At 30.1% G+C, this 22,826-nt stretch overlaps 1 protein-coding gene across 3 annotated transcripts; it reads left to right on the top strand.

The window, feature by feature from the left end:
- The first annotated feature begins 2,139 nt into the window (after positions 1 to 2,139).
- LOC109816654 (kinesin-like protein KIN-7C) lies at positions 2,140 to 10,940 on the top strand. Of its 3 annotated transcripts, none has more exons than XR_002241275.3 (14): positions 2,140 to 2,296; positions 2,385 to 2,769; positions 2,947 to 3,036; positions 3,238 to 3,338; positions 3,446 to 3,559; positions 3,649 to 3,730; positions 3,809 to 3,876; positions 3,965 to 4,030; positions 4,128 to 4,252; positions 7,748 to 8,066; positions 8,618 to 9,523; positions 9,603 to 9,907; positions 10,091 to 10,522; positions 10,644 to 10,940. XR_002241275.3 is itself a non-coding variant. In XM_020381729.3 (14 exons), the coding sequence occupies exons 2-13, from the start codon at positions 2,550 to 2,552 to the stop codon at positions 10,410 to 10,412; spliced, it is 2,718 nt and encodes a 905-aa protein (XP_020237318.1). In that variant the 5' UTR covers positions 2,140 to 2,296; positions 2,385 to 2,549; the 3' UTR covers positions 10,413 to 10,454; positions 10,644 to 10,940. The 3 variants fall into 3 exon arrangements, 1 of the variants encoding a protein (XP_020237318.1); XM_020381729.3 differs by having other exon boundaries at positions 10,091 to 10,454; XR_003805815.2 differs by lacking the exons at positions 2,140 to 2,296; positions 2,385 to 2,769 and having other exon boundaries at positions 3,446 to 3,524.
- The last annotated feature ends 11,886 nt before the right edge of the window (positions 10,941 to 22,826 follow it).

Below are 22,826 nucleotides of genomic sequence, written 5' to 3'. Positions count from 1 at the left end.
TTTTTCTTTTGCTCACACCGAATGAATGACATATCATGTTGGTTGCATGTACATAAAATTGGAAAGCATTTACCCCCAAATTGGCATAAAATTTACCATGTTTTTTTTTCTTTAACTAACTAGGCATGTACAAAATTTGAATAAATATAATAATAGGGTAGATATGGTAAGTGGAAATATTTGGTTCGAGTTAATTTATAACCATATATATATAAGTGATATATTCTTTTCGTATATATTTTTAATACTTTTTTATTTTTATAAATTATCTTCTAATTATTTTCACCTTTTCGAAATAATTGTTCATTTCATCAAAATTAATTATTTTTTGTTTTTTTTACTATTAATGGAGGTAAGAATATATTATATCAAGAGATGTCAAAATTGATTTAGTTTCAACTTTCTATTTAGATGTCTTTGAAACAAAATGTATCAAACTTGTATGGTCGATATTTTATTACATCTTTTATTTTATAATATATTAAAATTAAAAACAACATATATAATAAAAATAGGTCAATCTAATTCAGTTTGACAGACCAATAAAAATGCAAACCATATAAAAATTGAGATTCAACAAAATTGTTTCTCACTCCTTAACATTGACACATTAACTTAAGTTAAACAATTTATTTTAATATATTTAAATATGAGACTCAAATTCGAATTTTTAACTTCTTTAGAAAATTATTTTATGTACTACTAAGTGTGGTGGATAAAAGTGAAAAGACTTGCAAAGATTAACACTAAACATAATGTTATTAGAATGAAGAAAAGGTTATCTAACTAAGAATTCGAATTAGGTATTAATAACATGGGATGATAGAAAAGTATAAGTGGAATCATTAATATATTACCTTATTTCAATGTGAAATGGGAAGATCGATCCCTCTAAATACTTATGAGTATTTAGCCTTAAATCTATTGATCCTATCACTTCTCAAGTACATGATGTGACAAATAATGAAAAGATTATGCAAGTGACACATTTGAAGGCACATTAACCACTTTCATGGGTGATTGGATCATCATCAATTACGATGTATAGATGTTTCACGTAAAGTGGTATTAATTGGGTCCAACCATTTGAGATGTCTTTGATCAAGGTCAAGTTACCTCAAAAGGCTTTTAGATGGACCTGACTACTTGAGCATCTCCATTATGCAAAACGTATATAAATGATAACTAATGACAGTGAAATGCATAGAACTCAAGTGCATTCATTTCAATTATGTCACTTTCATTTAGTTTTTAGACTCGTGTAATAAAATAGTAACTTATAATTTTAGAGAGAATTATAAGTGTCACGTCTTTAGGATTTATGAAATAACCATATTTAAAATTTAGAATTTAAAGATGACACAACAGCTTCACTTTATTATATGAAGTTTGATTTTGCTGAAATAGAATAACTTTTTTAAAATTTAAGTGTTTGAGATGCAATTACAATTCCATATTGATAATGAATAAATTTAATGAGAAATATATAAATGAAAGATTTGGCTCGGTAGTTTAATTAGGAGGAACGTACTTTATTTTTATTAATAATTAATTATTAGAAAATTAACAATTAAGAGTATAATTAACTTTGATTATCATTAGACTTATACATAATCTTTAATGACAATCTCCACTTTTATCTTAATTATTAGTTATAAACATATACTTTATATTTTAAAATAAATCCCTCACTTTATAATAGCCTTATCTATATAAAATATATATATATATATATATATATATATATATATATATATATTCATAATGTCAATATCATTTTTTTTAAGTTGCATCAGTAAGAATAAAGTAATTTATTGCTTATTTTTTCGAAAATTATAATATTGTGAGCTATTCAAAACTCTAATTAATAAAGTAGTTCATTTGAGAATTTAACATGATAGGGTGGAAAAAGTGGCTATAAGCTGCTATTTGGTGGCTTAATGAAGTAAAAAAAAAACATCCAAGAGTTAGTGACGAAACAATTTTACGTGTAAATTTTAAATATTTGCCATTAAATACTGAAATGACTTTGACTATCACCAATCACCAATCACCATATTATTTTTGATTTTACTATTTACCACCGGTTCAAACATAATGGTAAGAAATGGAAAAAAAATTAGCGGGGAAAACGGTTTTATGTTTGGGCGGAGGGTGCGGAATCCAGAAGCAAGGAAAGGAGCAACAACGGTTTTCCATCTCATACCGCATAACCCAACCTATCTCGCTGCATCTCATTCTCCACTCCGCTGTCTCTTTCTCCGGTTAACCACCGGCGACAGAGGCACAGAGAACGGTATCATCCAATTTTCTATCACAATTTCATCATTTACATTTATTCACGCACCACTACGTACACATTTCTATTCTTCACTTTTTTGCAGGGGCTGAGACGCTGCGTTTGCCGAGTTATATTATTTTGAATGAAACATGAATAATAATATTGTGTGGGACAAAAACGGGACCTGTTGTTGCGACAATCGGAAACGTGCGCGTGTGAGGCGAATAATTTGAGTGTCGTTTCGGTGTTCTGAGTGCGTTTCACGCGGATGGTGAAGGCGAGAGATACAGCGTCCATGGCACAGGAACACGGAAACGCCGCTCAGGAAGAGAGAATCTTCGTTTCGATCAGAGTAAGGCCTTTAAACGAGAGAGAAAAAGCGAGGCACGATGTGTCCGATTGGGAATGCATTTCTGGCAACACCATCAGGTTCAAGAACAACGGCCATGGAGAACCGCGACCTCTGTCAATGGATACCTACACCTTTGGTAATAAACAAACATCAACGTATATGCTACTTCATGTCTATACCAATATCACGAGGCTTATTTCTTTTCTCTTTAATGTGAATCGTTGTATGTTATGGATTTTTTTAATTTATGTCACAGTTTTCCAGGCATTTTGTGATCACAATTCCTATTTTTTAAACGGTTTATTGGAAACAGGTAAGGTGTTTGGGGAAAAGTACAATACAAAACAGGTGTATGAACAAGGGATTAAGGAAGTTGCCCTTTCAGTGGTTAGGGGTGTCAACTGTGAGTAATCTTCTTTTTCTTGTTTCATAATTACTGATCATGTAATGTGTATATCATTGTTATGTTGGCTGGTGCTTTTTATTATTGTTATTACCTCCTGTTCTTTTTATAAGCAACATGTTATGTGTAAAATACATTATAACTTGTTTCTTGTAACAAGAGATTTTTGAAGGCTTTCTCATTGGTGAAATATAATCTCAGCTAGCATTTTCGCGTACGGGCAAACAAGCAGTGGAAAGACACACACCATGACTGGGATTACTGAATATGCAGTAAGGGATATATATGAATACATGGAGAAGGTATAATAAAACAATGCAAATCCTGGTTTCACCTTGCCATGAAATGAATGGATGATGACGTTCTTTTACTGTGGCCAAAATGGTTGACATTTCTCGTTACGTTTCAGCATAAAGACAGAGAATTTGTTGTCAAGTTCTCTGCCATGGAGATATATAATGAAGCTGTCAGAGACCTTCTTAATTCAGGTGCTACTTCACTAAGACTTCTAGATGATCCAGAGGTGAATTTAGTAACATAATTCCCCTGTTCTTTAAAAAAGTTTCTGGCTTAGTTTTTTTGAATGGTTGAGAATGAATGCACCTCAAACAGAAAGGGACAGTTGTTGAGAAACTCACAGAGGAGACACTGACAGAGAGGAGACAGTTGCAGCACCTCCTTTCGATATGTGCAGGTATTGGGTCTGATTAATTTTACTGCTAATTTGCTTTTGGGTGCTCTATTTCAAGCCATGTCTACGTGTATCTTGCAGCTGAAAGGACAACGGAAGAGACAGCCATGAATGAAACTAGCTCCAGATCTCACCAAATTCTTCGATTGGTATTTATTTTATCACTAAATTACATGCTAATTGAGATAATTTTTCTCATTTTATTCCTAAATTTTCCCAAAATGATGATTCCTGCAGACAGTTGAAAGTAATCCTAGGGATTATGTAGACACCACAGGATCTGGAGCTCTCGTTGCCAGTGTGGTATATGATCTTCAACACTTTTTATCCTACACAGGAGTGTCTGTGTGTTAATTGACTGGTGGATGAAAATAAAACAAGAGTTGGTTTCTTTCTACAGAATTTTGTTGATCTAGCAGGAAGCGAGCGTGCTTCTCAAGCATTGTCAGCAGGCGCAAGATTCAGAGAAGGTAGCCACATAAATCGCAGTTTACTGAGCCTTGGAACTGTAATTCGGAAACTAAGGTAGAATCTCCTATTCCCCCCTACTAAGTTAAATTTTTTATCTACATGCTTCTTATTCTCTTTCAAGTTTGCTCGCGCTGCAATGACAGAATATTGATATAGTTTATTGAAACTGCTGCTTAAATGTTCTGCTTATGGGGTTGGTGTAGTAGTTTGAGTAGATGAGGAAATTTGAAGTGCCAGAATTCGTTCATGTTGCTGATATTATCTTTATTGCAGAACACTATGTTTCTTAGCTAGGATATTACAACTCACTGGTTTCTTCTTGTACCAAACATGGAGCACACGTAAATTTGGGTCAAGGAGAAACCTCACGCATCCGCTTGATAATACCCATGTTTGTTGCAATCTTCTAAGATGGGAATCCTAATTTATTCAAGACCAATTGAAACGAATTTGGGTTCTAGAAATTAAACTTTAATGAATTTTTGGGTTAGGGTTAGGAATTTAAGGTCATACTTCGGGTTTTTCTCAGTCGTCCAGTGCCTACTATATTTTGATAACAAATAACAGAAAAATGTCTTAACGTAAATTAATACTTTTCACACACGTTAATATATTTATATTAATATACTTTATTTTTAAAAATGACTTTTTTAAACATTCCTTAATTTGAATTCAGTCTGAAAAAATCACTCGGCCTAATTTAGTTCCAAAAGTGTGAAAGACATCATAAAATAGTTCTTAGTTCACCAAAATTACAAACACGGAAGAATTTAGGTTTGTTTGCAAAAATTTATAAATAATTTATTTGAACTTATATTATTAGTGGGTTATAAAAATATCTTATGATTAATGTTAAGATGTTTTTATTTTCGTAAATGTATTTTGGATCGTCATAAAAATCAAAATCACTTAAGGGATATCCGTTGAAAAATAAATTCTCTTCCCTATTTCCATTTGTAGTTTATTAAATAACTTCGTAAATGCTTACTCATTCATTTATTTTTTATTTTTTATCTTTTAATGGTATCTCATGGGTGCTTTTTAATCATGGAGTATTAAAAAAAAAAAAGACTCACTTACTTTTAGTTTATTTTTATAAGGGTAATGATTTTTAAACACACAAATAAATGAAACACTTTATAAATACTCTTAATTTATATTTATCTCTCATTTTTTGTTACACGTATCATCAATCATATCCATCGTTTAACTCTTTGTTTTCTATCTTTATCAAGGTAATAGACACCTCTTGTTTGTCTAAAACTCTTTCTTCATTTCATAAATTTTTCAATGTAACTTACAAGAATAAAAATATATTGGAATTTATGAAAAGACCCTTATTCCTATCCTAGTTGCTTATGCTTTTCTTTTTTCCTTCTTGTTTCCCCCAAATTAAACATTTTTTTTTCATTTCTTACCTAAATTAATATAAATATTAAGTGTTACACGGAACAATTATGATTATTTACTGCCAGTTGTGTATTTGTATTTTAATATTTTATCCTTTTCATGAATAAATATAATTTAATTGAATATTTTATATTTTTCTGTATTACTAGTAATTTTTGTATGTCTTCTAGAATACTGTGCAGTGATTGAAATAGTGATTTTATTTTAATATTTTTGTGATTTTTTTTAATCGTTAGGAATTGAACTTAGTAATAAGTGGTTTATAACACTAAGAAACTTTATTCAATTGTTAGATTTCTTTAATATATTTTTGTGATATATATAATATATAATATAATGTTAATGTATTAATTATTTACTTAGCTTTTGTTTTTGATCTTAATTTTTAAATTTTTAAAGTAGAAAAGTATCTTATAATTATTTATGTAACAATATATCCAAACACTTTAAAATTTTATGAATGTTTATTAACATCTATATCCAAATACAAAAAATTTATTAATTTTTAAGCACTTATAATATAAATTTTTATATAATACGAAATAATATCTTATTTAAGATGTTTTTTTTTCAAATAGCACCCTTAATTGTTAAGTTGTTTCCCTCCTCCTTTTTTAACTTATGATTAATTCAAGTGGTTCAGAATCAGTAATCCTTAACCTTTTGGTCTTGTCTTAAATATGGATTGTCTTAAATATGGAGTTATGACTTAATATAATACTATTTTTATAAGACCTAACATGGTAAAAACAAATTATATCTTATTAAAACAAATCTCTAAAAAAGTAAATAGTTTTACATAATTTTTGACAAAATCATTAATAACTTATAGTAAATGTAGAAAATGTTTAATTGAAATAAATGGAAGAATTAAAATATCTCACATTCATAATTTCGAATAAATAATTAGTTTTTTTTATAACAGTCAAAGTGTCTCATGTATTTATTTTTCAAATTTTATGATTTAAATATATAGATATCTAAATTTGTATGTTTTGTTGAAATATCAAAGTCTAACATGATCTCAATCTAGTTATTTGTTGGGACATTACTAGGTTCAAGTCCATGAAAGGATTAGCTTAATCAAAGCATCGGAGGATTAATGTTTATTGGTTTAAGAGGGGAGTAGCTAAACTGAATGAAGCACATCACTTGAAATATCTTGTAAAATTTATGAGTGATTGATATTGTTTTCGTTTGACATTAGGGGTTTCACACTCACATATTTTTATAATGATAAGATATTATTTATTTTAGGATAATGTTCTTACAATTTCTTTTTATATCACTTAAAAAGTTTTCTACCAATGGAGATAACTGTGTGTATATAAATTCACGTCTATCTTTTTGTTTGAACGATTGAAATTTTACTTGTATCCTAACAATCTTCCTTTCAAATAAAGGATCATGATTTACTTTCCTTTGCAGCGAAAGTGAATCCACAAGTATTATTCGATGGTGACTAATAAAGCTCAATCATATTTTAAGTACTTGCACTGTCGTTTCAACATGTTAACTCATGATGACAGGACACGTCTCCTAACCCTCTATAGGCCACTATTAAATAATATTCGTGGATTAATTTCTGCATTAAAGAGGATAAATCATAGTTCTTTGTTTGAGAAAAGAATTATTCAGATGTAAACAAAGTCTTACATAATTCAAACAAGAAGATGAATATAAATTTATATATACAGTTGTCTTTATTGATTAGAAATCTTTTGGATAATATTCAAAAATAAAATCACGAATACTTTAATCCAAAATAGCCAATATCTTATAATTGTTGAGTGTTTGGAAACCCCCTTGTGCACATCAGGTTTGGCACACCAGACATTTTTGGGAAATCAAATCCAAGCATGGTCCATCTAGTGGGTCTTTTGACTGATTCGTCAAGAGAACAAGACTTCTTTAATTTAGCACCGGAGAATGCATGCCTTTTCCTGCAGCTGCTTCTCAAATTATTTGTTTTGATTCATTTTTTACTTTTTGGATATTCCTCGCCCACACTCTTATCATTGAAAGTTCTCTTACTTCTGTTATTTTGTAGTTCCTTCTATTTACTTCTTCGCTTCGTTACTTACCAATTACATCTATACTATAAAACTCAAAATTCTAAACCACAATTATTGAATGCAGCAAGGGAAGAAATGAACACGTACCTTACAGAGACTCTAAGCTTACTCGCATTCTGCAGAACTCTTTAGGTGGTAATGCCAGAACAGCGATCATTTGTACCATTAGTCCTGCACGGAGCCAGGTTGAGCAATCAAGAAATACTCTGCTTTTTGCTAGTTGCGCCAAACAGGTGACTACTAATGCTCGGGTCAATCTAGTGATGACAGACAAGGTTATGATAAGGCAACTGCAAAAGGAATTGGCTAGAATGGAGAATGAGTTGAGGAGCTTCACCCCAAATACCATGTTACTTAAGGAGAGAGAACTTCGGATTGAACAGGTGAGGGTAGATATTCAACAAATTGGCTTTTGTTTTAATTTGTTGTTTTTTATGGGGAGGGGGGGTTTAAGTATATTCTCAATAATATTAGCGTCGAGAGTTATGGTAAGTTGTTGAACAATATTTTTTACATTTTTGGTTCACCTTAAAAAATATATACTCATTGCTGAACTGGGTTAAAAGATCATTCACCAGCTTTGCTAGGAGTGAAAAAATAATCAGCCTGAACCGATCAAGGTACACAAATTCATTCAGCTATGTATAAACTATGAGTGCAGTTACATCTCCAAATAAGGTTGATTTTGCTTCAAAAGTGTAATAAAATCATTTGCATTTTATTATATTATTTTCCTTTTTACTAATTTACTCGGTAGATTCGCTGAGCTTAAAATTATCAACCCCTCGGTCATATCTAAAAGACATTGATTCAACAATCACATTTGAGACAACATATTTAGAAAAAGGAAATATAGAAAGGAGACAAATTTGATAGAGCATTTTATTTTCATAATCAGTATTCATTTTGTCCTTTTTTCTTCGGAAACGTGCAGATGGAGAAAGAGATCAAAGAATTGACTCAGCAGCGTAATCTCTTTCAATCTCGTGTTGAAAATTTGCTCGAGTCTGGTGGGAATGATCGACCTTCAGAATCGTCAGGTGGTGTTAATAATCTTCTTAGTAGGACAGACAGCGCATCAGAAAATCTTGAAAGAACAACAGCTACTGAGAATTCTGAAGACTACTTTCTTTTGGATGGCACTTCTCCCACGTTTGCTGGGCCTGATCCATGCCATGGTTGGGAGGCGATGGCCAGCAAAGCAGAATCTGAAAATAACTGCAAGAAATTGCCCTGTATTGAAATAAAAGAAGTGGAAACGGAGCACAAAACCGACGCTAATACGCCCCCAACTCCTGTTTCTGGAGGAAATACGCCTGTTCAAGTTGTCAACGAACATGGTCTGCAGCGAAAAACTGAGAGCTCTCAAAATACCAACGACTTTATGGTGGACTTCTCAAAGAAATCCAATGGGTCCCCTGAATCCGAACCACATATTTTGAATGCCATATCTCCTCAATCAGATAAGGTGGATCAGGAAACTTCAAAACGTCCTCAGATCAGTAATTTGGAGCAGAACGAGTCACCTCTGGAACCTGCCTCACCTCATTTCGATGTGCTGAAAAGGGTATCGGTCTCATTACCAGCTTTGGTCGAAAGGGAAAACTCTAATAGTTCGGTTTGCTTTGAGGACATGCCATCTGAATCGAAGTTACAAGCTATAAAAAGCGAGTATTCCAAAAAATATTCTCCAATTCACAAGAGGGATATTTCAGTTGAAGACGTAGAATCCTTTTACGATTCTGATGCGGAGGATACTTCCAGCGTCCTCAACTTTGTTGTAAGAATGAACGAAAGGGCTAAGCAAAAGCCATTGAACAAGGACATGGACGATATTATGGTAAGCACATACTAACGCATACTCTAATGCTGTATGTCTTTCTTGCGCTACTCCTCATTTAATATTACTTATTTATCAGGTACGGGCAAGGACATCTGGATTCAATAAACGTGTGAACAGAGTAAAAGATGTTGGTTTCCATGGAAATGAGGGGGTTTTGACGCCTTATAATCTTGAGAGGCAGCAGAGAGATACAATCGAACTTTGGGATGCATGTAATGTTCCATTGGTACATAGGTCCTATTTTTTTCTTCTCATCAAAGGTGAACTTTCGGATTCTGTGTACTTTGATGTAGAGCTCAGACGTTTGTCCTTCCTTAGGGACACTTTTTTTAGCGTAACAAACATTACAGCACGTGGTACGGATGTCACTCCTAATTCAAGGTAAAATCTTCGTCTGTTTCATGAGTAGAGTTTCAACATGCAATTCACATTTACATTTGCAAACATGATAGGCATCCACTGCATGTGTCATGTTTTTGTTATATATTATGCAACTCTGGAGTTTTCACATTTGGAGCTGAAATTTACATGTCATATTTTTGTTTTCTCCTTTTGACTGAACAGCCTGATGTCACTGAATCGTGAGAGGAAAATGCTAAGTAAACAAGTGCATAAGAAGTTCTCGAGGAAGGAAAGAGAGGAACTTTACACAAAGTGGGGTGTTGATTTGAAGTCTAAGCACAGAAGTGTACAGTTGGCATGGCGTTTATGGACGAAAACAGAAGACTTGAACCACGCAAGGGAGAGTGCAGCACTTGTTGCGAAGCTAGTTGGTTTTATACAATCGGGTGAGCCCCAAAAGAAATCATTTGGATTTGGCTTCTTATCCCGTCTTATGATCAGGGAATCTGATGGTTGGAAGGACACAACGTCTACTGTTTTATAGAGTCGAGACACATTTCCGCAGTTACACTGACTTTACATTCAGGTCGGTTCAATTAGCGTTGCGGTCTTCCCACTTTTGCCTTAGGTTCTGTTTGTACATTCAAAATAAATGTAAGATGATAGTGATTCATTAAAAGTAAATGCTTTATACATCTTTTCTTCGTGAATAAGATGATTGATTCTTTTTTCTACGTGCTTCTTTTTTTTAACAACCGAATAATTTTTTATGCAGGCTGTTTTTTTCCCTGTTCCCATTGACATCACTCCAGCGGGGGGAAACAGAAAACTATACAAAAAATATGAGAAAACTTATACAAAAAAGAAAGAGGTGAAAAGAAAAAGAAAGGAAAATGTAAAATAAAATGAGTAATGCAAGTAGGAAAAAAAAAATCTCTTTCTCATTCGTTTATTTTTTATGGCATTATTTGTCATATTTACATGACTGTGTCTAAATTTGTTCAAGTCTTATGTAATATTTTTATTTAAGTTTTACTGTAATATTTAATTAATTTTTATTTTATTCTTTTAATCTTTCGTATAAAATTTTGTTAATTAAATTTAATAATAATTTAATAATTAGGAAACTTCAACGCCTCAAACAATAATTCATTCGATTAGTATTTTGCAACATAATTAATTTCAAATTAATCTAAAAATTTAATTTAAAAACATATAATGAAAAATATTATTTATAATATTCTATTAATATAGCATGTATTTAAGAAAAATGTTTAATGATTATACATAGTTAGTAAAAAGTTTGACACTATTAATTAATCAAAATTTATTGTTTTTTTAATCAGTCAATTTATTGTTTTACACTCACATTATAACCTTTTTCTCTTAAAAAAAATAATAGTTAATTAGTTTTGTTAGTATTTATTTTTGCTAACTCATTGGTGCGTGATGTCTATACGAATTGTTCTTGAAATTTAAACTTCGTAGCAACTTCTGTCTATAAGGAAATTAATTAAGATCCAAATTCGTAGTATCTTTGTTAATGAAAGTGTTGAAGATGAGAGTATGCGCTTCAAACTTCAAAGGGGGCTTATTCTTCAAAATCCGCTTACTGGTGGTTGAATGCTGGTGTACGCTGTTGATACCCATGGAGGACCTTGGTCCTTAAAATTACCAGAAAATATAACCTTTTTTCTTTGGCTCTAGTTGGAACAGCTAATGTTTTGTGTCTATAGATATTTGTCTACTATTTCTCTTTGTAAACAGGTGTGGTGTTGCGGATGAAGACATTCTACACTTAATTCGTGATTTTGTGAAAGCCAAGCTAGTCCCTGGAAGACTGATGGTAATTTTCTTAATAATGACTGGTTCAGTGACTATCTTGGTAATCCAGGTTTATCCAGTTTTGGTAGAATCATCCGTGACTATCTTGGCCATTGGCTTCTTGGCTATTATGGATAGTGTGGTGTTACAAGAAGTCTTCATGCCGAATTATTAGTTTTACTATGGGTTAAAGCTTGCAAAGATGAGAGGTACACAACAGTTTTTTTCCATGGATATATATGGTGGAGATTATTTTAAAATTAAGAATTCAAGATTAATTTATATTACCATGTATGACTTTCATTTATCAAACAATATTTTATTACTGCAAGAATTAATGTTGTGAATATTATGTCAATCACGTTTATTAGGACAAATCTTATGACCGTTAGGTCTAGAAGCTTGATTACTTGTAAGTACACTTTTAGCTAGTTTATTGCTAATATATAACAGTTAATTTATGAATTTGATTCCATTAAATATATGTGCAATTATGGTTACCATTAAAGGTATATACATATTATAACTTTTATTTATATGTAAAAAAATACTTATCAGTTTAATGATTAAGTATTATTGGAAGTAAGGATAAAGGGTTCTATTCTCATTTTTAAAACATTTTGAAATATTTTTATCTTATTTTTTCGTATCATCTCATCATCTCATCGTGACACGTTTAAACTTGCAACATCTATCACAAGTCTATAACAAGATATATCACTTAATTTAAATTTAAATTAATTTTCTTTAAAAAGATATAAAAAAAATTAAAAACTTGTCCAATAAACTTGAGACAATAATTTTATTAGCCTTGTCTAAATCATGAACCTACATTTTATTTCTACCTATACTTTTCAAAAATAACTTTTCTATGATGCAATCTGAAAAATAGTGTTACATTAACCATTTATTTTAGGACAAGTGTTACGGTAAATCACTTTTGTAGGTGATCTACCATGATACGATATCTAAAGCCATTAGATTTATCAGCGGTATGTACAGTATTCTGATAAACTTCCTGCACTATTTTTTATTTATCTCCTCTATTAATTCTTTACTCTCTTCTGCTATCTTGTATTTTCTTTCTCATGTGTCCTTTCTCATCGATTTTGTCTCTCATCCGTCACCTTGCATTCTAGGTTTTTTTCTCCCCACTAGATACACCTTCCTCTATCTCCCTCTTCTCACCACTTACTCCATCATAATGGAACGATGAACAATAAAAAAAAATTATATCATAGAAAAATGATATATAGTTGCCTATCTAGTGAAGGATGATGATGTCATTTATGGTCACATGTCATTGATCCATCATCTCTCACTCCTCTCCCAACAGCCTAACCGAACCATGCATTGTGGTGGTTCTCAAAGACACCTTCAACACCCTCTCTTACCTCCACGCTCAAGACCATCTCCACATAGACATAAAAGTTGGCAACATCGTTGACTCCAATGACCAAGTCAAGCTCACGGATTTTGGCATCGTTGTCTCCATCTATGAGTCCACATGTCTGTCTCCCAAGTTCATTGATGTTGTGGGCACGCTGTATTGTATTAATCTTGAGGTGATTCACTACTGCAAGGGTACAATTTCAAGGTTGGTATGTACAGTTTCAACTTTCAAGGCTGGTATATGGTCCTTTAGGATAACAACTTTGGAGTTTGCGCATGGAATGCCTCCTGTCGTAACCGGGATCACGACGGGATGACGCTAACATTTTTATTTTTCAATGGAGCCGCCACCAATATTTTATTTTAAGGGAAAAACATTGGAAAACCCTTTAAAAGATAATCTTTAAAATTAAAGTTGGGTTCGGGAGTCGATTACGTGTAGGGAAGGTATTAGCACCCTACAACGCCTGTAAAAACAGTACCTTTAATTAATTGCGCAAAATTATATGAATTTATAAATATTTAATTTATTCCTCAAAAACGTATGTGACATATATTTTCTTTAATCTAAGATGCCCCCTTTTTTTTATTTTTTTTTTATTAGGAAATTATAGGGATTTGGGTTAGCAAATGGCTAATCAATAAACCCTTCCAATAACATGAAAGATAGAATTGCTATTCAATCCATGTTATTGACTTTTATTTGTTGATACTAAAATATGTTTAAAGTGTAGGACAATGAATAAGTATTATATTAACTTTTATGATTTACATGATATTAAAGGGTAGAAATTCTACTCAATTAATATCATTAACCATAAAAATAAATGTACATAAGAAAAATTATGTTTATATTTTTATTTAAAGAAATAGATTTTGCACAAGGATCCAAGTTAGCAAATGGCTAATCAATAAATCCCTCCAATAACGATAAAAATAGAAATGCTATTTAATTAACGTTATTGGTTGCAACAGATCTTTACTCTTTAGAAAGAAATTTCATATATGAGAGTTTAAGCTAGCAAATGACTAGTCATTAAACCCCAGGACCTAATAATGTTAAAGATAAAAATGTTATTCAATTAACATAATTATTGGTCGTATATTAAATATATATTTTTTTAAAAATAATAATCTTAAAGGGAACAAATCGTATTCACTATGTACAAACCATAAACAAAAATAAATAAACAAACAAAAATAAAATAATAATAATAATAATAAATAAATAAAAGAAAAATTAAGAGAAGAAACGATACCAAATGAGTTGAATCTTTGAATAGGATGATCAAGAAGGTGCTTTTTGGCTACCTTTCACACTACAGAGGTGTCTCACAGATCTTAAGAAATACAAAAGAGAGGGGGAAGAGAGAGAGAAAAAAATTTCGAGCTCTGAAGAGTACCGGACGAAATTTTTCGGCCAGAAAACTGTGCCCCAGACGTCTATTTATAGACTTCGGGAAGGGGTCCAGAACGGCCCGTTCCAAAATCGGAACGGCCGTTCTGGACATGGCCGTTGTGTGAAAAATTCGTATACTGGAACGGCCCGTTCTGAAATCAGAACGGCCCGTTCCAGTATTGAGAATAACACCCAATTTTTTTGACCGGAACAGCCTTGGAACGCCCCGTTCCAGATGCAGGAACGGCCCGTTCCAATTTCGGAACGGCCCGTTCCAAATTAGGGTTTTTGGCCTTTTTGGAGCCTTAGAACGGCCCGTTCTGGATCTTAGAACGGCCCGTTCTGGACCTTGGAACGGCCGTTCCGATTCTGGAACGGCCCGTTCCGGGCCCAAAAAATACTTAATTTGTGCTTTTGGGCCCTCTAAAGTCCTGTCTTCTTGTCGGCATGTTTCGGGAGCTCCTTCTCTTCATAGTAGATGTCTATTTCATCACTTTTGTGAGTCCGGATAAAATTGATTATTCACACCTCCTCTCTCTCACCTTTTACCTTCCAAGACTATGATGACCAATGTGCAGTTTTTGGTGAAGAATTGTGCTCCAAGGGTTTCCCATTTTGTAGAAGAGATACAAGGATAAAAATATTTGTGTGCATGCAGATCGATCGGGAGCATGATAATGGTTGAAGGAAGAGCTCGGTCGAGAAAGGTAATTGAGGAGAGATAAAAATGAGAACAACCAAAAAGAGAAAACAAATGGCTGAAGAGGTGAAAAATTTGGTCCCAAAGGTGCATCATACGATCATATTCACGAGATAAATTTGATTATTTAAATTATTTGTGCACGGTAAACCAACTTTCTACAAAGTTGATTCACTGTAGCACTCACTTTTTTTTTTTTAGAAGAAAAAAAAGTGATGTATAAATTGTTATGTAAAGTTATTGTATAATTATTTACTATGCCAACCTTCTAGTTCCAAGACAGATGGAAAATAATCGTATTTTTTTCTTTTATTCAAAAAAAATAAATTTTATATTAATAAATTTACAACAATTCATACAATCCATCAATTAAAACAAATCACATAGTATTTAGTCATCTCTTATATAATGTTTGGTTGGAGGGAATGAAGATGAGGGGAACATTTTTAAAAACTTTTCTTATTTAGTTCTATCTTTAGAAGAGGGAATAGAAAAGCAAATCCATCATAACCCAATTTTGGATTCCCTTTCGAATGAGGAAATTTGGAGGAGAGATATTTTGAAATATTTTTAATATAATGTTCAAAATATTTTATTTAAGTTATTAAATTTAAAATTATAAAAATATAAAAGTAAATTAAATTTTAAAATCTCTTCATTTCTTTTGTGAATCAAAAAATAAAAGTTATCTTTTCTAAACCAAACAAAAATTATAATTTCTCCTCTCTCCTCTTCTCCCACCCCCTCCAATAAAATTTTTCCCTCCTTTAAACCAAATCAATCTTTAATAAAATAACCCTATTTTACATAAATAAATAGATGAATTTTTAGAAACATTTTTTTATGAGATGGTAGAATAACCAATTCTTTATTATTTTGTTTCCTAATTGAGAGTAAACCAACCACACTTTAATAGATCACCAATAATAAAGGGTACGTTCGAAATAAATGCATAAGAGTTTAGGTTTTTATGTTGTCATTGTAATATTTTTTATGAACCAATCAAAATAACTAATATTTTAAGAAACATGTCAATTACTAAGTCTAAACTTGTCTTTCCTCTAAAAAAAAAGGTCTAAATTTGTCCTAAATCTATATAATTAGAACTAGGAAAATGTTGAAACTGTGAGTTAATCTAGCCTATCATAAGTTTGAACAAGGTTGATTCATTAAAAAATAACATTATTAAATTTCAATGAAAAAAAAAATCTTTTCTTTTACTCTAATATCATATAATTCATTTTCTTAAAAAATTAAAAATAAAATAAGTGGCTCAAATCCCTCATAAAATAATAGGAGAAATTGTATTATATTATTATATAAACTGAGAGAGTTTTGTATAGGTTAATTGAAAATAGAAAAAAGATACCAATAAGTTCAATTTCATGAAACATTCAAGAAATGTTAGTGTAATTTATGTAAATTTTTAAGAACTAATTAGGTGATACATGCAACTACAATAAAAGATTAAATTAGAGGTTTTCTTTAATATAAATCTGTATAAAGAAAGTTAAATACGCTATTTATGTCATATCCATTTAACCTTAGGTCATGTATGTCACGCCACAAAACTCACTAATTGTATGACCCACTGATATAAAAACTCTACTTATTTTGTTCACAACTAAAATGGGTTTGATAGATCCATGAATTGATATCGTACATTGATTACAGTGCTGCCTAACCTACAAACCCATTTATGATAGAAGTTGCATAGAACCAACTCCCTGCCTTGGATGGGTGAACCGTGACTCCTTTTATATTTTGAACCCCAAATACAAGATAGTGTAATATATATATATATATATATATATATATATATATATATATATATATATATATATATATATATATATATATATATATATATATATATTGGTTTTCTATTTTATTTATATTAATATTGGAAGGTCATAAATACATGACATATTTTTACATATTATCTATTTGGTGGTTATTTGTTGTTTCATTTAAAAATCATTTCTAATGCATGTTAAATTTTTTTATTCATTTTTTATTTTTATTTTGTGTTTAATTTGAAGATGCATATTAATATTATGTTTTGCAAATGAAAAACCTAAATCATAATTACGATCATATTTTGGAAGATAATGAAGAATGCATGAATGATTTAAAATGAATGACATTTTATTCAGAAATCATTGTTGTTTATGTAAGTAAAACTAAAACAATGTTGACGATCAAAATTATTTGAAAAATTTATTAAGTTATCCATGAATTCATAAATTATGTTTATGTTTTATGAAATCTCTATATTAAGAAAAATATTTAAATTTTTATTTCTTACATTCATTATTATCCTTTCATTTAATTTATAAATTTTATAAATTATGTTAAATTTTGACATATTATTGATTTTGTTATGAAATTGTTATGTTAAGGTTTGAAAATTCTATTCAACCAGTGGATGAAACAAATAATTTGGTATATCTTAATGTTGGTTAATCCATTAATAAAAAAAAATGTTGCATATCAAACAACTTAAAAAAAATTCTAAACTATCTTTGGAGTGCTACAAGTCAAGAGTTACATTTACTTGAATGCTATTTACTTGTATTATTTTAAGTAGTAAAATTTAAATTATTCTTTGAAACTTATATGGTGTACTATCTCAAACAAAATATTTTATCAGTTGAATAATAGATATTAATCGCATAATAGTGTGATAGTTCTTTTTTTTAGAGGTAATAATATGATAGTTAAACTATGCAATTTGTATTTTTTTCTTAAAACTTAATTAATTGGTATGATTAACTATCACGAATTAGGAAAGATGAAACAACTCAATCATCCAATAATTTCAAAAGATGTAAGTTACTAACATTTTTAAACCAAAAATGAAACAAAAACACAATTTTACATCTCTAATCAAGAAAAATATTAAAAGATTATTTAATTTATGTCTATAACATACCACAAAAGTGCAATCACCAAAACTGTTTAGAAGAAATTCATATATATATATATATATATGATAATTCGGACTTTTGTTTTCTTTGATAAGGATGTAAAATAAGCACCGTGTTTTTTAGTTGCTACAAGTATTCTTTAGCCTATTGTATTTGTATATAGGTTAGAGTACCTCTTGTACTCCTTTTTAATAAATCTCTTTTGCTTATCAAAAAAAAAATCATTCTCTCTGATTGGGTCGTCTCCTATAAAGATAAAGAGATATCTCCAGTCATGACATCAAACTCAAGTTAGGATCAAAGTCTAATCTTTAGCTAGAGAACATAAACACCAAACCATTTGAATTAACAACTTAGTACTAAATGTTACATAATCAACTTTTTATTATTATAAGATAAAAATAACAATAATTTCAAACTATAAATAAAGTATACTTTAAAATTTATTATTATATATATTAGTTTTTTATTATATTATTATATAAAATATTTTAAATTAATAATTCATACATCGCACAAGTAACCATATTAATTTGAATTAAAAAAAATGATACAAATTGAAATAAAAACAATTCAAATTCTTTGAGTTTCTAAACTTCCTCATCCAAACATACTACAAGGATTTTGGAAAAGATGATTAAATGTTATGACTATATGTAAATGGATCAAGATGACTCGTGGTTGCAAGCCTTGTGCTAAGGTTGGTCCAACATATTATTAGACTTAAAACAAATCTCAAGGTGAGACTTTTTTAAAATTAATAATAATGTCTTTTGATAAAAAAAATATATATTTTAGAAATAAATTTTGAAGAAAATAATTATATTTATTTATCTTTTAAAGATAAACCTTTTAAAATATTCTTTTTATTCATTACCGATGAGCATAATCTTCCTCCGGAGCTTGATAGACACCAAATAAGTGAATAACCTCCCTCAACTTGAGTTTTTTTTTTATTCATAAAAATCAGGAACTCTATTCACTTGATTAAGCAATATAGATCTTTCAGTGCGCACCAATCCATTTTAAGAATACAAAAAATAATTTTTAAATTATAAAATCTTAATATATATATATATATATATATATTAATATAAAATATTTTTAAAAAAATTAAGCAAGAACCTTGGGAGACTCGCCTTTACGCTGGCCCTTCCTTATACAAGAAAGAATGGCCGATGAAAGATTCAAAGCCAAAGAGTCTAGTAGTGGTGTATACTAACAAAACACTTGTAGCGTATATTTATTTTAATATAAATATTTATTTTAATCAATGTCATATATCACGTGCAGTAGTTCAACTATTTGTGATTTATGGTTATTTCAGCATATATTTAATTGTTTTAAAATCACGTTTTCAATCTAGGTAACATTATTTTCCTTATAAGATATATGTTGCTAAATAAAAAAAAATAACGGGGTCCAAACATTATTCAATGCAAAGATGCATCGACTCATGGAATTATAACAGCTGTGCTATAAACAATTTGATTTGTCAAAGTGAGTTCTTGTTAAGGAGAGTTAATAAAGTCAATTACGAACTCGTGACTAAAACATTCTGTCTTTATTAAAAAAAATTAAATCTTCTTTTCGTACTTATAGAATGTCAATCCTGTAAGTAAAAGTTAAATTATTAAGACTGTAAAGTAAAAGTTAATATACATTAGTTAGAAATTTGTTATTATTGGTGTAATCTTTTTTTATCAATAAATAAAACTTTATAATCTTTCCCATACTTTTTTATGGGTTGACGCGCTATAGTTGCACTTGATTTGCTGAGTTTTAATCTTTTACAAAGTGAGGTTCATCATTTCTCCTGAAATCAATCGACAATGGATAATGTAGCATATATAATTTTCTCTACGAGGATATACTTTTCTCTTTTGATCTCACTCCTTTAGTTTATACACTGGCCTAAGTAAGAGCATCATTACGCTGCATAATAATTAATAATAGCACAGTGCAATGCATCACGGTTTCTTCACCTAGTATCCTAAATCCTAAATACTTTAACCAAATTCTAAAAATTCAAAGTGTTTCAAATTTATATATAAAAAAACTAATTTTTATTTATAAAATGTAACTTTTCTTGAATAAGTATTATTTTAATATTGATAAATATTAAATTTAAGAGCATTAGATTAATTTTCTGTATCTCGAAACAATCCTTATAACTATTGAAAAAAAAACTTGATTAATGAATTACATATTTTTGGAAAGCAACATAAATTTGTTATATTGTCACCTTAACATGATTTTATAAAACTCATCAACATTATTGAACAAAAAGTGTACCAACTTGTTTTGATTGTTACACTTAACGGAATCACCATTTTTAGTAACAAAAGCTAGCCTACTAGAATAATCAAAATTAAATGAGAGAACGCTTCTTACATGCATATATAACACGAATATAAAAGTAACACGTCTATACTAATATAAACAAGTTATATATATGTATATAATAATCTCAAAATAATCCTATGTTCTAGTGTCAGTCAATCACAATTATACAACCTACACGTAGTAGTATCATCATTAACAAAAGATCACACTATCTGACATCAACTCCTCATGTCTAGCTCTGATTTACTCTCATATAGTGTATGATTATCGTAGTCAAAATCACATGCAAACATAAATGATAAGTTAGAATTTGAAAACTTATAAGTATAGAAAACAATTTTTTGACCTACAACATCATAGCAAAACATACATGAAAGTCAAACATCTCAAAGCAAACATGTATCTCATCCATGTCATGTCAAGCAAGACATTCAACAATGAACATAATCATATATATCACAACATACATTATATAAAACATCTCGACCAATGTGTCATCACACATTCACTTATGAAGATCTCATAACAACTAAGTAGTATAAGTGGCTCGACCTTACTGAATCAACCCCATCATCTTTAGACTAGATAGACCCATCAACCAAATTGGATCACCAATCCCAATATGATTTCTTGGATTTTTCCATTTACATTAGAAAGTCTTATTCCCCTTTAAGAATAGTACAACTGAGAATAAGTTTACTACAACCTTGACATGCATTATCAAGTCACATATAAAGTTCGTATACTAATTATCCTCAAAGAACCACACAACCTTTACATGTACTTGATTAATGGTTATAGTCAGCGATCTCTCCTACCTTACTCAACCACTAAGAGGGATGGTAATGGGGCGAGTCGGGCACGAGTTTCATGATACTCGTCCCCATCCTCGCAACTCAAACCCATCCTTGTACCCGTACCCGTACCCATTGGGTATGTTATTTTCGTCCCTATCCCGTCCCCATCGGGTATCGGGTATACTCGTACCCGTACCCATCAAAAATTATTATTTTTTTTAAAAAAAAATACAAATTTTTAAATTATTTTTCTATTATATTACAATTATAATTAGGTTATTTCTCTATCTCATATTTTAATTAAGAGACTTCTTAATAATTAAACAAATATAAATATTTCAGATTATAATAAATAATCACACATAATAAAATATTAAATTTTTTAACACAATTAAATTGGGGGTGGGTATTAAATCGGGGATGGGTACAGGGCAGGTAAATATATACACGTATCCGTACCCGGTTTAATATATCGGGTTTTATCCGTACCCGTACCCGTAGCCAGTCAAATCGGATATTTTCCATCAAAGTCGGGACGGGTTCAGGTATTACCCACGGGTGCAGGTTTATTTCTCATCCCTAACCACTCCAAGATTCCCCATGTGGGATCTTCAGTTTTCAAAAACAATTTTCTCTCCACAAGTACTAAGTTAATCAACATGTCTTAATGTCATACCACATTCTCAACATCCATACCTCACCATATATTATTTAAATGCATCACATCCAGTCAATACATATAGAGATCAACAATAACATCACTCAAATACTTCCAAGAGTTTTCAACACCATGACTACTCTCTAAGAATATAGTGGAGTTGAGTAAAGAAGGAGAAGAAGAAGAAGACTTTAAAATCTTAAATTTGGATTTTCCCCACTAACCTCAGCTTGACAAAATATCTTAACTTCCAATGTTACAAAAAGAAATCATAAAAATACTTTTTTTCATTATTAAATATTTTATTTAAGTACCAATAAATAAACATTGAAATTTGCATGCTATAATAAACTTCACAAAAATATCAAAATATTTTTAAAATATGATTATAAATGTTTGGACAAACATTACCTAAAAATGTTGATACATTTTATTTTTTTATACATTATTTTTTATATTTAATTTATTATCATCATCACTACATTATATTTATTTTTAATTTATCATTATTAATTATTCAATTTCCAAAACATATTATTTAAAGTTGTAGTTTTGAAACTATTACAATTAGTAAAATACTTAAACCAATGCATTGATATTTATTATTTAAATTAATTAGTATTAATCGAGTAATGATATTAAAAATTAATTTTTACGTAAATAATAATAATAATGATAATACAATCAACTAATTCAAATAAGTATAGGTATTTAACCACAAGGGTTAACTTAGTGGTTGGATGAGGAGTAGTTGGAATAATTAGAAGCATGAGAGGATCAAGGTTCTATTTGCATTGCGACTATCTTTGTAATATTTTCTATCTTTATCAAAACAAAATAAAATAAATAAATATAAGTATTTGGACAAAAAATAAGTGTAAGTATTAAAATCAAAACATATAATTCAAAACC

Source organism: Cajanus cajan, chromosome 4 (genome assembly GCF_000230855.2).
Source record: "Cajanus cajan strain Asha chromosome 4, NIPB_CcT2T_4, whole genome shotgun sequence".
NCBI classification, from domain to species: Eukaryota; Viridiplantae; Streptophyta; class Magnoliopsida; order Fabales; family Fabaceae; genus Cajanus; species Cajanus cajan.
This window is presented reverse-complemented; position numbering and strand designations above follow the sequence as displayed.